At 39.3% G+C, this 17,388-nt stretch overlaps 1 protein-coding gene across 1 annotated transcript in view; it reads left to right on the forward strand.

Moving 5' to 3' along the window:
• Positions 1–17,388, forward strand: part of pcca (propionyl-CoA carboxylase subunit alpha) — a 57,938-nt gene that overhangs the window by 5,840 nt on the left and 34,710 nt on the right. The window contains exons 7-10 of the mRNA XM_076742450.1: positions 674–805; positions 7,483–7,519; positions 9,864–9,942; positions 16,475–16,577. Coding sequence (XP_076598565.1) covers positions 674–805; positions 7,483–7,519; positions 9,864–9,942; positions 16,475–16,577 — 351 coding nt within the window. The remainder of the gene's footprint in view (positions 1–673; positions 806–7,482; positions 7,520–9,863; positions 9,943–16,474; positions 16,578–17,388) is intronic.

The raw sequence follows: 17,388 nt of genomic DNA on the forward strand, positions 1-17,388 counted from the left end.
CATCCAAGGTGTCAGATCTATATTGTATGCAGTAGCTTTCTGAGTGGTAACTCAGTGTGGGTGCTCTATGGATTGAATGCACCTGAAGTTAACTTATTGAAGAAGTCACACTCAGTGTGGGTAATACTAGGTATTTGACTAGTGTCTATTTATTTTAACAAAGATCTAAGAGCAGTTGAGTATGGAAGTTTATTCTTGACCTTGGAAGATCTGTATGTGTGAAAACATAGCCTCAACTATTAACTATGCTAAAGTAAAAGTTTATTTTTCCTTGCTTAAAGAAACAGTTTAGCATTCCTGACTTCAATTGTACTTAACACACAGACATGAGATGGACATGAGATTGATATTGATCATTTCATCTCACTCTCTGAAAGAAAGCAAATAAGTGCGTTTGCCAAAATTTTTAACTAATGCCTAAAATGACCAGGCTCAACTTTTACTGGCATTTACAATAGTAGTTACTGAACTATGGACAATATTCCCAACCCCAGTATTATATTTCATGTTTAGGAAGGTGGACAATAGAAATAGCAAATGCAAACCTGTGGTGTGTTATGAGGCTAGTGGAGGTAGCTCACCAGAGGGGTGGGACTTCGGCTGTCTGTTCTCTCAATCTTAATATTACAAGTGTGATAAGGTAAATCTCATGGTATTATTGTTTTGTTGCTAGGTGGCAGAGGACGTGACATTCATTGGCCCAGACACCAATGCTATCCAGGCAATGGGGGATAAAATTGAGAGCAAGCTGATCGCTAAGGCTGCTAAGGTCAATACTATCCCAGGCTTTGATGGAGTTGTCAAGGTACAGACACACACACAAAGCTCTCTCTATGGGCCACTCTTCCCTATTCACCAAGTTTTTTTCATCAGTATTTTTGTTTATTGATGCTATAATAGGCAATACCAAAAGAATGCTTAATTTCGTTACTGTTAATTATGTGAAATGTTTTCATTCAACCCAATTACAAAACATTTTTCACCAAAAACAACACATTTAGAAGACAGACAAATCATATTAACCTGAACATCTGGACAGAAATCTGAGAAGTATTACTCAGTCCATCGTTTTAAAAATGTTCGTGCATTTCTTAAGTTGTTTAATCAACCATGTCCATTTCCGTTAAAGCATAAATCTCACATTTGGGTGGTTTTTGATTTTGGAGTGTGTCGTCGTCTTTGCTCCATTCTGGCCCGCCAAGCCATAATGGGCTCATTGCTGTCCTCTGAGGGCTGGAGGTAGAAGAACACCCACTGAGTCTTCAGTTGGTGGGAACAGCAGTTGTAGGTGTAGTGGGTGTTTTTTTTTCCCCCATTGGTCACAAAGTGCGGGAATGAGTCCATTCCACACTCAGAAACAAACTTGAGAGGTATGCTTCACGACAGGGGTGGGGAGCCATTTTTCCGAACAAGGGCCATTTAATTTTTTATAATATCCTTCGAGGGCAATAATAATTAATGAACACATATATCACACTATCCTCTGTCTTGGCTGAAACTGCCTCTCTTTGGCAAAGTTTCTGATGTCGGATGGTAGATTCTCTCCACTTTGTTAGGATTTAGTTTTCCACTGTGATTTGAAAATATTTCCCCATTCATCTTCTGTTACAACCATTCCTCCTTCCTTTCCCCATTTATTTTTTTACATGTTGGGTGTCTGTATGTAAAGAGTCCTGGTAACTCTTGTATATTATCGCTATTAATCTGCATCCACTCTCTGTTTTGTAAATTCACATGAAAACATTCAGTATACCGTTGTCTAATTTCCCCAATCCCTCAGTCATAACTTTGTTTACCTGGTGTCTCACTTGTAAATTTCTAATTGTTTCTCCAATTCATAATCTCTTTTTAATTCTTCAAAACAATATGATGTGAGTCCTTTACTTATCCATATTTTAATTATGGAGTCTGTCTTATTTGGGATAAAATCTGTGTCATATGCACACCAACAAAGTATTTTCTCTGCTCCCTTCAAGTTGTTTTCTTTAACTACTTTCTGCCAAGTGTTTAGAGCTATTTTTGTCCAAGGGTTTTTATCTTTAAGGTTATCTTTTAATTTAGTATTAGCCATCATGGTTTGTATTGACAATGCCAGAGCTCCTTTCTCTTTCGATAATATGCATGATTTTATATTTTATTCTAGGGTTTTTACCCATCCACTTGTACCGTGAAGATACAGAATAGAAAAAGAAACCAACTAATGTATGTATATGTACATTTTTACAGATTATAAAAATAGTAAATGCCAGACGGCTTGAGAGGTTCAATTAAGAGAGCAAAGACAAGTGGAGAGCAGGGGCAACCCTGTCTGCATGAACGCTCACTGTTAATTTTGACAAGAATTTTAAATTTAGTTTTAGTCTCAGTCGCTTACTGAAAATAATTTTAAATTTAGTTTTAGGAGAACTAAGATCATAGTTTTGTCATTTTATAAGCTAGAAACACGGGAAAAACATTGATACCATACAAATTATGAGTTTAGTGCTGTAGGAACATCCAAAGTTAAATCAAACATATAGATTGCATTATCCTGATGTGATAGAAAAGAAAGCGCACAGACAGAAAACAGTTTGCTACAGGAATGTCTGATTTACAACTTGTCAGTGTTATCTGATTGTCGGGATCTCTCTCAGGCCTGCAAACTGTCCATTCAGATGTTTTTAATGCCTGCATTTGGTGTGGAGCTGTAAAAAAAAAAAAAAAAGGGGAAAAAAAAAAGGGTTAGGGTTAGGTTTGGGTAAAAGCGCAGTGCTCTTGGGGGAGCACTGCGGAGGGCACGGGCTCTCAGGGGCAATGGGGATCCAAAGGATCTTGGGACCCTTCTTAATTGTAGAATAAAAAAATGGATCTTTGATCCTTAAAAAGTACTTAAAAGTGTGGCCGAATTTTAGAAGTGCATGGAGGATTGGGCAACGGTGCAGGCTGGCAGTGGGACTTTGTATACTTATCAAAATATCCTCTCCCCTTTCAGGGCCCCTGCCGTGATATTTACGGTGGTCATTTACTTAAAAGGAGCAAGTTTTATAGAATAAGAAAATAAATAATAAGTGCTTGATTTTGGATAACATCATATAAAAATGAATGCCTAAAGTGTGCTAGATAAAGTGCAATAAAACAAATGTTTCCTCACAGGTCATCCTATTTATTTTCTGCATACATGACACTGTGACTGGATGTACAGTAAAAGTGAAGCAGACCCTGTAGACATGGCACACCGCCCTCTTCATTTGCATACAATCTGGAAAAATACAAACACTGTGAAATTATTTGGTCCAACTTTATTTTCTCCTCATTGACTGGGGGGGTCATTTTTTAAAACAAGACTCCTCTGAAATACAAATTATTAAAAAATACACAGTGATAACAAAACAAAAACGGTTCCCTCCAGTGCTTGTTGTCTTTAAAACTGGTAAGAGGTTGCAAAATGCATAGATTAACATGTATTAACATTAACATAGTATTAACAAGTGTTGTTTGCTCAAAAACTATATTGAGACAATGATTGGCACTGACTCGAACCGCTTGCAAATCCCCATCCTCATTGGAAACGATACACATAGTCGTTTTTTCAGATGGAATATAAGATAAATATTTCCATAGGTCGTCTCTCCTCCTCCTTCCCACCTGACATGCTGGTGAAGATGAGCCACTCATCTTGAGTGGCCTACAGCAGCTAAAATTGTTTCTTTTGGCTTTAAGCTAGCTACCGTATATGACGTATGAACGTTAGCTTGCCTTGTTGTTATCTATCAGCGGACACCCAACATGCACCTGGCATGCACCAAGCAGAGGGGGAAAAACATCCAATGAGATGGGGCAGTGAGAGAATTTGACTTGCTGTCTGCCTGAACGCAGAGAACTTTTTCGTCTTGTCTTCAGTCGTCAGGGCATGATAAACAGGGATTTTGTCTTGTCCTCACTCGTCGGGGCATAATGAACGGGGATTTTGTCTCGTCTTCACTCGTCAGGGCATGATGAACAGAGATTTCGCTGTAATTTTTGTTATCAATATTTTTTTCATTAACATTGTTGTTACAATTTAGTCATGCAGTAAAATGACGTCTACGAATACTTATCGTCAGAATTTTCGTTACAAAATTAACACTGTGAACACTCCAATGTGAAAGATTTAGACAGGCTGCCATTGATTTTAATTCTTGCTGTTGGGTTATATGAATTGCTTGAAAGACCTCAATAAGACTTTTGTGGAAGCCAAGCTTGTCTAGCACTTTATATGGGAAGGACCATCTGATGGAGTCAAACGCTTTCTCTTCATCCAACCCCATAAACACAGCCTGTGTCTTGTTTTGATGTATATGCCACATGATGTGTATTGTCCTTCTTGTACTATCATGAATCTGTCTCTGATGGGCAAATCGATCTTCCCTCTTGGTCTGATTGTTTGTTTTCCATGTGAGCCTGGAGTTTTATTAGCTCCTTCATAACTTCTTCCACTCAATGTATCCTATCCTCTGTGTTTGAAATTCGCTCCTCTGCCTCGTCGAGTCTCTGTTTAGTTTTGCTGATCTCCTCTTTAATTCTCCAAGTTGTTGCTTGTTGTGTTGTCAAATCTTTTATCTCATCGAGTATTGTTTTCAGACTGACCTCCATTTTGGCCTAGTGACCTGCAGCTAGCTGGGGATGACTCTCAACTCTGATTTTCGGGTGGAACAATGTTCTGTGCATTTTTCTTTGATTTGGCTTTGCTCTGCCTTTCTTTTGTCATAATTTTGCCCTTCATGCCCTTGGTTCAAGTTGAAAGCGTGTTTGACAAGTTATCTGGTAGGGCTGAACGATTTGGGAAAATAATCTAATTGCGATTTTTTCCCCCAATATTGCGATTGCGATTTAATATGCGATTTTTTTTTTTTATCCTCTTTTTTTCCCCAAAAAAAACCATAATGATTAATTTAAATCTGACCAACACAATATTAGATACATTTTGTATAAAATGTTCTTTCCCATAGGCTGGGCCAATTTGTTAGAATTAAATTAAAAGATGTATGACTTGAAATAAATGACATTTTTATTTAACTGCTCATTACAGAATACAGAAACATAAGAACAACAAATCTGTGGTTTTGCCATTTGCATTTAAGTAATTTAAACAAAGTCACTGTAAGAAAAAGGTAGTGTAAAAAGTAAAAACACAAGGCATGCACTTTTTAAACACTGTGCAAAGTTTATGGTCTTATGCAAAAAATAATAAATTAAAATTATATGTATCTTACATTTCACACAACTACAACATAGAATTTGCCTCTACTACTTTGAAAATATTTTGTAGAATCAAAGTAAATAAAGTTATAAATAAAAAAAACAGAGAAATTCACTGTTAAATTAGACAAAAAATTGAATATTATAATATAGATCAACCTCACTTATCAAAAGAACACAACAATAACACACCACACACAGACTAAAGTTCACATTGCATATGCCACTGCCATATTGATCTAACGGTTTTGTTCTCTCACACACACACACACACACACACACACACACACACACACACACACACACGTCCGCAATCAGCTCACGACATGATAACTTACCAATGGCAAGATGTAATCAGTGCCCAAAACACTGGAGCCTCATCCATTCATTCAGCTGTTATTCACTCTGTTATTGCCCAAGTGATTTCCCCATGCCGTTTTGAAGTGCGCTCACACGGGGTGACACTTTCAAACATATCGGTCAGTAATCCCTGTCTTGAGGTACTTGGCTTGCCAGGCGCACTGGTGCTCGGCGTTTTGGCCAGACAACTGTCATATATGGTTTTGTGGTATTTTTTTAAGTGCTGGAACAAGTTTGTAGTGTTACCCCGTGAAGTAGCAACGGTAGCACGGCATGTTCTGCACAACACCTGCCGCTGCGCAACATCTTTATTGAAACCAAAATGATTCCATACCACTAAAGTCTCACTTGTGTCAGTTTCTAACGTTGAGCCAGAGGCCATTGCGCAACAGGCTAACGGGCAGGATGAAAAATTGGTGCGGCTGAGAGCTCCACTTGCTGTAGCTCGCGTCTCGTGACCAACTTGTAATCGCGCAAGTTGCGGTTAGGAAATCCCGTTTTATCATATCGCGATATTATCACAAATGCAATTAATCGTTCAGCCCTATTATCTGGGCAATTTTATGTACGTTGTCAGGGGAGAATTTCTTTCAAGGTGCCATCTTTACAGCTGCACAGCGGCCCTCTATTTCACATTTAGAAGCTGGCTGGAGCCTGAGGTTTATGTCTTAGAGGTACTTGATAATGTCCACGATGAATGACTTATTTATTTATTTATTTATTTATTATTTGAGACAACTTACAGTTTTACTTTGTCCAGTGCGAACAGCTCTGCAGTGGCAACTAGGCAATCCTTGATAAATTCTTAGATATTAGCTTGCTCACCACAAAACTTGTCTGCATGACACTGCCTCTGTCAGAATGTGGTCTTGTGAAAGCTGCTTGTAGGGCACACAAACTCTACTGAAGAGTGTTTATCCAACTTTATCCAAGCATACTTTTCTTTGCCTTAATGACACTCAAGGTTGGCCTTTTTCATCACCAGATGTGCATCCCCACAAACTAATTTAGGCACACTGGCTTGTCTTTCATTTCAGCAAAAAATTATAATTTGTCCATTTTTCTTGGAAACTGTGACTCTCCGCATGTATTCTTGTTTCCTTGACAGTTGCCATGACACAGTGACCTGATACTAACCGCTATGTGTGTGTTGTGTTCAGGGACCATTCGGAAGGATGTGTTAGTCTGCTATTTGATTATATTTTCTTTTATTGCTCAAGAAAAGTATTTGCTGTATAGTGCTTTTTTTTGTATATCTGAGCCTTTCGGGCCAGATCAAATGGTCTCGCTGGGAGGTATTTTCAGATGGTGTGTTTTTGTTTTAAAAAGAAAGGAATCTAAGGATGAGGACTAACTGGTTTGTTTGGCAAATGCATGTCTATTTAGGCTTCTCACTTGCGATAAAGAGCACCACACATAAGCTTTTCCATGGGAAGCACCTGTGACTGTGTTGTCTTGTTTGGGATGAGTCCCAAACAAGATGAGTTACTGTGTTTACCACTCTGACTACTACATTATCCAAGTCCAATTCCAGGGTTATTCCAGGTGGAGATTTCAGTATTCTATATTCACCCACAACCTGAGTGATTCAATCAAACGCTACACAATGACAGCTTCACCAAGAAACATAACTTGGGAACATCAGGGACCAGGATGGAAATAAGTCCTGGTCATGGTTGTGTTATTGCTGGCAATGTCTTATATGCTTGTAATTGTTTTTACTACTGTATTTGAATGTTGTCATATAAACCAAACCAAACCAAGCTACTTCATATTTGAAACCATTAAGAGTAGTCTTACTAATAGTATAGTGACAAGCCAGTTCAAAACATGGAAGAGACAATTACTGCACAGCAATAATTCTTTGATTCATAATCAGTAAATATAATCCCCTCTCTGTGTCAGAATGCTGAAGAAGCTGTGAAGATCGCACAGGACATTGGTAAGTCATCATTTCTCAACACAATTAAAGTGTACCATATGTGTTAATGTGTTAATTACACAGCTGAATCCCACTCATTTTTCACTGCAGAAGTGATCCCACACCCATTTGACCCCACACCCCCTTCTGTCAAAGACGATGTTCATTATTATTAAGATTATTATCTATTTACTCTTCAAAGAGTTGCAGTGAAATGTTTACATGCACTTGTAATGGAGACTGGTCAAAGCAATTTTGAGGTTTTAATGATCTCTTCAACTGATGTTTTTCTGTGGTGAAATGATATTCGTCCCCAAAAAAAAGCTTTGCTTTGCTTTGAATTATTATTATTATTATTATTATTATTATTATTATTATTATTATTATTATTATTATTATTATTATTATTATTAATAATAATAATAATAATAATAATAATTTGTTTGTTTGTTTGTTTGTTTGTTTATTTATTCTTTCTCAGGGCAGTTCACATATTTTCAGCAGAGGTTGAGATCATGACAAAAGCTTGAATTTAGCTAGATATAGACATATAAAAACTTAATGTTGCACTCCTTTATGCCATCTGATTTACTATCTTCACTCAACTCTGTGTGTACAGTTCTTGTTCCGGTGCAATTTACTTTGATAAACAGCACATTTTGATATATGACTGTACAGTGGTGTCTTTTGATGGTCATTTTGGGGCCATGACTTATAGTCCACCATAGATACAGTTGCAATGAAAATTACTCAACCCCCATTGCATATTAGGCTTATTGGCAAAATGTACAATTTTTCAGCTGTTTGCAATAAACAAAGTATACAAGAACAGTTGAAACACTTTCATAAAACTAATATTATCATGGTTGTTATTCAAATTCAACACAAAATGCTACTTTTAATCACTACTGCAGTCTCAAAAATCAACCCCCTGTGTCAAGCACACCTGATGCAACTAATCAAAATTACCCAACCCCCTGTTTCAAGCATTTAGTGCAACTAATCAAGGGCTTCATTAGTTCAGGTGTGCTTGAGATAGAACACATAAATACCTGGACTGGCTAGGAGTTTGTTGAGATTGATGTTTGATGGCACGTTAGAACTATGGCTAAGTCAAAGAAATTGTCCAGAGAGTTCAGAGGAGAGATCATTGCCTTGCACAAACAAGGAAAGGGATACAAAAAGAAAGCAAAAGCTCTGAATGTTCCTAGAGATACAGTTGGAAGCATAGTTCGCAAGTTAAAAATTAAAGGAACAGTGACTACACTACCTGAACGTGACAGAAAGAGGAAACTATCAGCAGCTGCCACCAGATTCCTGAGGAGGCAAATGGTCAAAAACCCTCGAGTGACTGCAAAACACCTGCAGCAAGACTTGGTGGCAGCAGGCACTGAAGTTTCAGTTTGCACAGTAGTACTAACCACTGAAGGGCTCCATGCCCGGACTCCAAGACGTACACCACTACTGATCCAAAAGCACAAGAAAAGCTGGCTCCAGTATGCTCAAAACTATATAAATAAGCCACAGAAGTTTTGGAATTCTATTCTGTGGAGCCATGAAACAAGACTGGAACTTTTCAGGCCTATGGAACTGCGGCATGTCTGGAGGAAGAAGAATGAAGCATATGCTGAAAGGAACACCCTGCCTACAGTGAAGCATGGCGGTGGCTCAGTGATGCTCTGGGGCTGCTTTGCTGCCTCTGGCACTGGAACCCTGCAGCATGTGGAGGTCACGATGGATTCAGTCAAGTGTCAGGAACTGGACTGGAGGCCATTGCCCATGAGGAATGGACTAAGATTCCTTAGGAACGTTGTCAGAAGCTGGTGTCTGGCTCTGCATCACCTTTGCCTCAGGTCATAACAGCAAAAGGGTGCTCTACTAAGTATTGACGATGCTTACCATGAAGGGGTTGAATAATTTTGAGACTGCAGTAGTCATTAAAAGTAGCATTTTGTGTTGAATTTGGATCAAAACCCTTGTCATATTAGTTTCATTGAACTACTTAAACAGTTCTTGTGTGATTTGTTTATTGCAAATGGCTGAGAAATTGTATATTTTGCCTAATATGCAATGGGGGTTGAATAATTTTGATTGCAACTGTACATGACTGCTTCTCATCTCTAGTCAAAGCAAATTTTTGAAGCATTCATGTGCAAATATACTTAATCAAATCATCCACTCAAACCACAACAAGCAATTGCTTACTTTTCTCAAGTACTGTAAACCTGATCCAAAATGCAACTTCATTCTTACATATCTTCTCTTCGTCAAAGATTAGTTAGATTTGCATGGTTAAAGCAAGGTGAAGATTCGTTTTTTTCACCTTTACAGTTACGGTTTTGCTTTATCGTTGTGTTGATACTAGGCTACCCAGTGATGATCAAAGCATCTGCAGGAGGAGGGGGGAAAGGAATGAGGATTGCTTGGAATGATGAAGAGACAAGGTATTACATTGCTGTTTCTGTCACACACCGTCAGTGTGCACAATCTCATCATCCACTCTTTTTCACAAAAATAATGTGTAATAATCAGCCATCACAGAGTAAACATAGTGGGGGAATTCTGCTTCTACAGTGTACTGCTTAAATGACGTAAGCTACTGGGCCTGACTATTGCAAAATGTATTGCAAATAGCAGCACAGGGACTACTACCAAATACAGTCATTACCTCTGCGGGTTATTTTGGTCTTTAACAGTTTGCTTCAAATGCTCCAAATGATACTATTGCTACTAATGCAATAATTTCAGTTTGCTTTCCTGAAGATAATTCTACAATAGCTATTTAATCCCAATTCCATAACAGTTGGGACACGGTGTAAAACATAAATAAAAACAAAACACAGTCCTTTGCTAATGAATTTTGTTTACTTATAATGGTTTTACAAAATGTTCCTGAACCCATGAAGTAACGTCCTTCATACTGTCATTTGTTTCACAAAATGATAAACCTCTGCCCATCCTTGCTTATGAATGACTAACCTTTCAAGCCCCTTTCATACCCAATCAGGATACTATCCTCTGTTACCAATTAACCCATTTACTTGTGGAATGTTCCAAACAGGTTGGACCTGTTACACACACACACATACATATACACACACACACACACACACATATTGCAGATAATTAAAATTTGAATTTTGAACAATCCTTTATTTTTTATACACCTCCAATAAATTAAGGGAATGCTTAAATCACACGTGGGATCATGATGAATGAACTATTCAAATTGAAAATCTTCACTGATGTACATATACAACTGGGGATTACAAATACCTGGCTGTTCACCTCTACAACAAATTGGACTGGACAAATAACACAGATGCCCTGTACAGGAGGGGCCAAAGTTGTCTGCGCCTGCTCAGAAGACCGAGGTCCTTTGGAGTAGCAGAACACATTTTATGACTCCGTGGTGGCATCTGTAGTCTTTTATGCAGTGGTCTGTTGGGGTTGTGGAATCTCTGAGAGGAACAGGAAAAGACTAAACAAACTGGTCAGGAGAGGAGAGCTGTCTCTGTCCTGGACTGCCCTCTGGACACCAAAGTGGGTGAAAGGAGGATGTTACCCAAGCTGACATCGATCATGGAGAACCCATCCCACCTCCTGCATGAGACGGTGGGGGGCTTAAGCAGCTCCTTCAGTAACAGACTGCTGCATCCAGTTTGTAAGAAAGAACGCATAATTCTATGTCGTAAACCTGTTTTTGATTTTGCACTACTGTTCAAGGCTAATATATGCTCTAATGCTAATATCTGCTCACATTTATCCATTTCACCTGGTGCAATTTTGAAATTTCTAAGTTGTATACTTCTCTCAACTGTGCAATAACACTATTTATTATCCATATTGGCAACTGTATTCTTATAAACTACATATATTGTCATATACATAGACCCAGTGTTTCCCAAATGAAATAGTTTTTTCCTCAGGTGCAATAGTATTCTCAAGAGCAATACAATACATATCATGCCAGTAGTTTTTCCTCAATACTAGCAACAGTACTTTTATGGCAGTAGGATTCTTAGGCATTTACTTTTTTTCAATAATCTGTACAAATGTACATAGACATGATTGTTTTTTCTATTCTGTGTCTTGTAAACATTTATATTTTTGTTTTTGCACCTCTTATGCCACTATGCTTGCTTTTTGTAACCTGCTTGCTGTAACAACTTAATTTCCCCAATGTGGGGTCAATAAAGTCCTATCTATCTGTCTGTCTATCTGTCTATTGTATAATTTTTGAGAACTAAATGATGTAACAATGGTCAATGGAAACCAAAATCATCAACTCATTGAGAACAGAATTCCAAATCACACTGAAAATGTAAGTAAAAAATTTAAATCACAGGCTTATCCAACTTGCATGAATTTCATCATGGCAACTCATAATGTGACTCAGTAGTGTGTTTGGCTCTTGTGTGCCTGTATTCACTCCTGACAATGTCTGAGCATGCTCCATGTCTTAGCATGGATCTCTGCCCAGACCTGGATCAGGGCATCAGTGAACTCCTGGACAGTCCATGGCAGTACTTGGCAGCGTTGGATGCACCAACACATAACGTCCCATAGGTGCGCAATTGGATTTAGGTGAGGGGAACATGAAGGCCAGTCAATGGTATCAATGCCTTCGTCACCCAGGAACTGCCTACACACTCAGGCCACATGAGGCTGGGCATTGTCCTGTACCAGGAGGAACCCATGGGCCACTGCACCAGCCTAAGGTCTGACAGTCGCTCTGAGGATTTCATCCCGGTACCTAACAGCAGTCAGGGTACCATTGGCTATTACATGGAGGTCTTTGACATCTGTCACGTGTACCCCGTGTGAACCTGCTCTCATCTGTCAAGAGAATGGGGCGCCAATGGCAGACCTTCCAATTCTGGTGTTCTCTCGTGAATGCCAATGGAGTTGGGTGCTGGGCTGTGAGAGGACATCAGGCCCCCTTCTGACAGTGTGGTCAGAAACATCCACATCAGTAGGAGGAACAGCAGGTCATTTCGTAGGGCTCTGGCAGTGCTCCTCTTGTTCCTCATCACACAAAGGAGCAGATACACCTGTTGTCACTTTCATTTGCACCAACTTTCATTCATTCATCTTCTATATCCGCGTATCCCTTTCGGGGTTGCGGGGGGCTGGAGCCTATCCCAGCTGGCAATGGGCGAGAGGCGGGGTACACCCTGAACAGGTCGCAAGCCGATTGCAGGGCAACATAGACAGACATACAACCATTCACACTCACACTCACACCTATGGACAATTTAGAGTCACCAATTAACCTAACAAGCATGTTTTTGGTCTGTGGGAGGAAGCCGGAGTGCCCGGAGAGAACCCATGCATGCACTGGAAGAACATGCAAACTTCACACAGAAAGGCCCTGCCCGACCCGGGGATCGAATGAGCGACCTCCTTGCTGTGAGGCACGGGCGCTACCTGCTGCACCACCGTGCCGCCTTTGCACCAACTTGTGCTTCCTAAATGATCAGATAGATATCCCTGAAGTTTAACTGACTTGGTGTTATACTGTGATGATGAAGTGTTCCCTTAATTTTTTTTTGAGCAGTGTAGTTCTCTGATGGTAGTAAAATGTAGTTGGTTGTGTTACTAACATTTTAAAGGTTCGTAAAGATTACTCTAGCCTAAAGAAATTAACAGACCCTTGGGGTTTATCCCTAGCCACCAAATTTCATCCTAGCACCATACCAAGATCTTCAACCAATCATCTTGTTCCTGACTCTAGGGCTGTTCAGTCAGGTCTAGCTAGCAGCCAAAGAGTAGCAAAAAAAACCTTTGCAAAATCATATAGTATGTTTCACCTTTGCTGTTTTGTGGTCAAAAGTTATATTCCAACTCGAAAAACACTGCCAGTGTCTGCTCCTATGACTCTGCGTTAGTTTGAGATCAATCATGAAGGTTCTGGTTGTTTAAATAAAGAGGAGGGGGTTTCTAGAGTGGAGGGAGCGCTCTTCATGCGATATACTGCCTCTGGGGTCACTTCCTTCTGGATTGTCATTGGTGTTTCTATAGTGAATTTGGGTGCCGCCCCTTGATTCTCTTGACTCTGACTGGTCGATAGTGGTGTCGATCATCAACATTGACCAATGGGTTGCTGAGCTATTGAATGGTGTAACTGCGCTGCTAGTTTCAGCGCTCCCTCTCATTTACACATGAATAGGCAGAGCACACACAGAGGACACTGCTGACCAGCCCGATGTGTTATTTTACTGTTTCATTTGCATTTTGTCCTTTTATGAGAGAACAATAGCAAACATAAAAAAGGCTGAAAAGTGTTTTCAACAGAGGAGGCTCTCTGTATGCTTGGGCGAGATAAAGGTATGGTGCCCAGATGCGCCCAAATGAGTGCCTGGACATACATGTGTTAAAACAACTGTAAAACTGTGCAGGTTCATTTTTCTAGCTTGTACTTTTGCACAGTTACTTGTCAGATATTACTTTACTATTTCCTAGATGAATTTGGCTACTATCCCATGATTTAAAGGTGGTTTTCACTTTAAATAATGTTTTTTTTTAGGAGACAAATTTTTTTTACATTTTCTACTCTCTTCCAGATTAATTAACTGTGACACAGTAACACATATCTTGATTCTGACACTTCTCACAGGTTCCAGCTTTCTTTTGAGACCAAGATTATTCATACAGCCCTTGTAGTTGTGAGGATTGTCTCATGAAGGTTCAGTTGGCCAAGAATCCTTCACTAAGTCACACTTGCTTTATATTTCCTTATTAGATTTACTTGAATACTGTGCAATGTACCTGGGCTTGAACTTGAAGCAAAAGTATAATTATTGCAAGTTGCACAAGTTTTTGTATTTATTTGTTTAAGTATTATATATGCAAGCTGTTCAGTTGTTAAAGAAGTCTGAACTTTGCAGTTACAGAGGAATGGGATTGTTTAATTATTGTAGTTGCCAGTTGATGAGATGTTTGTGAAATTTGCGCAATAAAAGTTCTCTATTTTGACTGCAATTGTTTTGCATTCTGATTCCTCACGTCATTAGTCTCTTCTAGTCTCGTCTCTTCTTTGTAAACAGCATCATTTTCTGGGGACATGCAGACCTGTATTAACACTAGTGTGGAATTATTCTACAATATTCACTCATCATGTCAGTAAAATAGACCATCCTAAGTCAGTCTGCTGCAGTAATTCCTCTCTCAACCAGCAGAAAATGTTGTGAACACCCGATTATGCATGAAAAAAAAAAATACCGTCATATACTGTAAAACCATTATAATTTTGAAAAATACCGTGATATACATTTTTGGTCATATAACCCAGCACTAGTTATAACCTATTAAGGTAAAACTCTATAGGACTCAGAAACGGAGCCTTTAGACAGAGAGCTGGTCCAATTCCCCCCTCTGCAAATACTGATGCAGCCTGTGATGTCATCAACTCACAAGCAGGCTGCAGACCCGTATGCCCTCACTGTTTCTGGTGACTTTAATCATGCCTCTGTGTCATCTGTTTTGCCCACATTCACTCAATATATTACATGCTACGCCAGAGACCATAAAATACTGGATTTCTTTGAAGTAAACACCAATGAGACATTTAATTCATCACCTCTCTCTCCATCGGAAGATCTGATCAGAACCTGGTGCACCTCCTGCCTGTGCACAAACACAGACAGCCAGCTGTCCAGTGAGTCTGATGAAGCTTTGAAAGACTGTTTTCAAACAGCTGTGTGTGAAGTATTTTGTGGTGCTAATGGGTACCACATTGATAGTCTCACACATGGTATAACAGACTAAGTCAACTTCTGTATGAAGAATGCCATACCCGCTTGGACTGTATGGTGTTTTTCCAACAAACCCTGGATTAATCCTGACATGAAGGCTCTTCTCAAGGGAAAAAATATCATCTTTAGTTAAGGAAACAAAGAGGAGTTATGCCAAGGGGGGACAGAAGATGGATGAATGATCTCAACTTTTTCTTCAATAGATTTCATCTGTCTCCTGCCCCTCTCCCTGTCCAGTCCTTCCCTGCTGCAACGCCTATCCTGTGTACTGCCCCACCCCCACCTACACCCTCCATCTCACTGCATTCAGTTTCCAGCCTCCTTGTACTGCATCTACACTGCATTTCTTGTCCAATTTCCTAACCTCCAGCGTGCAGGGAAAACCAACAAGCTGGTAGTGGACATCCGCAACTGAGATGGTGGAAGTGGGTGTCCACCTGATTAATGAACTGGACTGGACTTTTGGAGTGCAGGGGGAGCTCCTGGCAACCTTTTTTATGGTCTGGAACTTTTCTGCATCTCTGCTGCTGACAGGAAAAGACTTTACAGACTGGTTAACAAGGCCAGCTATCATCCCTGATGGAGAACGTGTCCCACCCCATGCAGGACACTCTTACAGAACTGGACTTGTTCTTTCAGCCTGTTTCACCTGTGGCGTGTGAAGGAGAGATACTGCAGGTCTTTCCATCACTCTGCTGTCAGACTTCAATCAACACTGCTCCAAATAAACCACACTAACCAAAACAAACAAATTCACTCACGTACAATATCAGTGCGTATTAAATTGAGCAATGTTTCCAATGTGCAATATAGTCAATTCAACCACTGTTTGTCTTACTTATCATATTTTTTACTTATTTATCATCCTTTTTCTTTACTGACGCTTCTTATTCTTTTACCTTTGATGCTGTAAGACTTCTTTCCACTCTTTGAAAAGAATGGAATTAATTAAAAGATTATCTATATTTACAAAAATAAATCAAGTTGAGTTAAAATATTAAATACATAATCTTTGTACTGTTTTCAAAAAGGACTAGCAAGTTATGAAATTCTGTTGTATGTTTTACACAGCATCCTGACTTTTTTTAATGGTATAACCTTCAACTGTTTTCCTATTACTGTTATTAGTACAGATCCTACTTCTGCTTTTACTCTATACTATTATGGCAGACCAATGGAAAGACCGAAATGTTGTGTGTTGTGTGTGTTTGTGTTGCAGGGAAGGTTTCCGGTTCTCATCCCAGGAAGCAGCATCCAGTTTTGGAGATGACAGACTGCTCATTGAGAAGTACATAGACAACCCCAGACACATAGAGATACAGGTATAATATAATACAGGTATAATAATAATATATATGGTCCAACACACTTCAGCATAAGTGATGCTTGTGCTGTCCTCACAACACGTGTCTGTGTGCTGCTAGACAGCTAGCGAACCACTAAAGAAAACTCCGTACACAAGGCTTTCTTTTCTTGTTTTTATGGAGCCATCTTGTAGTCAACATGCCAGTTAGTGATATGACAACTGTGACAAACGTTGACAAATGGCAACTGTACCATACAGAAAAATGCAATTAATATCTATAGTAAATGTGGTATGCTAACACAAACATGTAGCTAATACACGTTGGTAACATCGGCATCCACCAACGGAACACAATTGACTTTGCAAACACTAATTCATAACATTTATGGCCTCTATATAAGTGCTTTGTACACGTGATACTTACAAAGACGAAAATTTCCCGAGGCTCAAACGCTTTGAAGTCAACACAGCGTACTATGAGGGTTTTTACAATCTTAATTTTTCTGCCGTACCGCTAGCCCCTCTCTCGTGAGAGAAAAAATACTAAAGATTGTCTATTGATGTGATGAGCACCCACTCTACAGAAACCAAAACGATCCTTTACGAAGGGTGTCTCACTCTGATAACTTTTAACCATAGCATTTAACAGTTTTTTAACCATGAAATTAACTTATTTATTTAAACATTCTGCACTGATTTGTGACCTTATAACTAACTGTTATTAATGACTTTGATCCAAAGGCATGACAATGCTCTAGAAACTCAAACCAAATCACAAAAGCATACATCCAATAAACGACCATCGGACATGATTAACTTCTCCTGGC

The sequence above is a fragment of the Chaetodon auriga genome, chromosome 11, assembly GCF_051107435.1.
Source record: "Chaetodon auriga isolate fChaAug3 chromosome 11, fChaAug3.hap1, whole genome shotgun sequence".
Taxonomy (NCBI): domain Eukaryota; kingdom Metazoa; phylum Chordata; class Actinopteri; order Chaetodontiformes; family Chaetodontidae; genus Chaetodon; species Chaetodon auriga.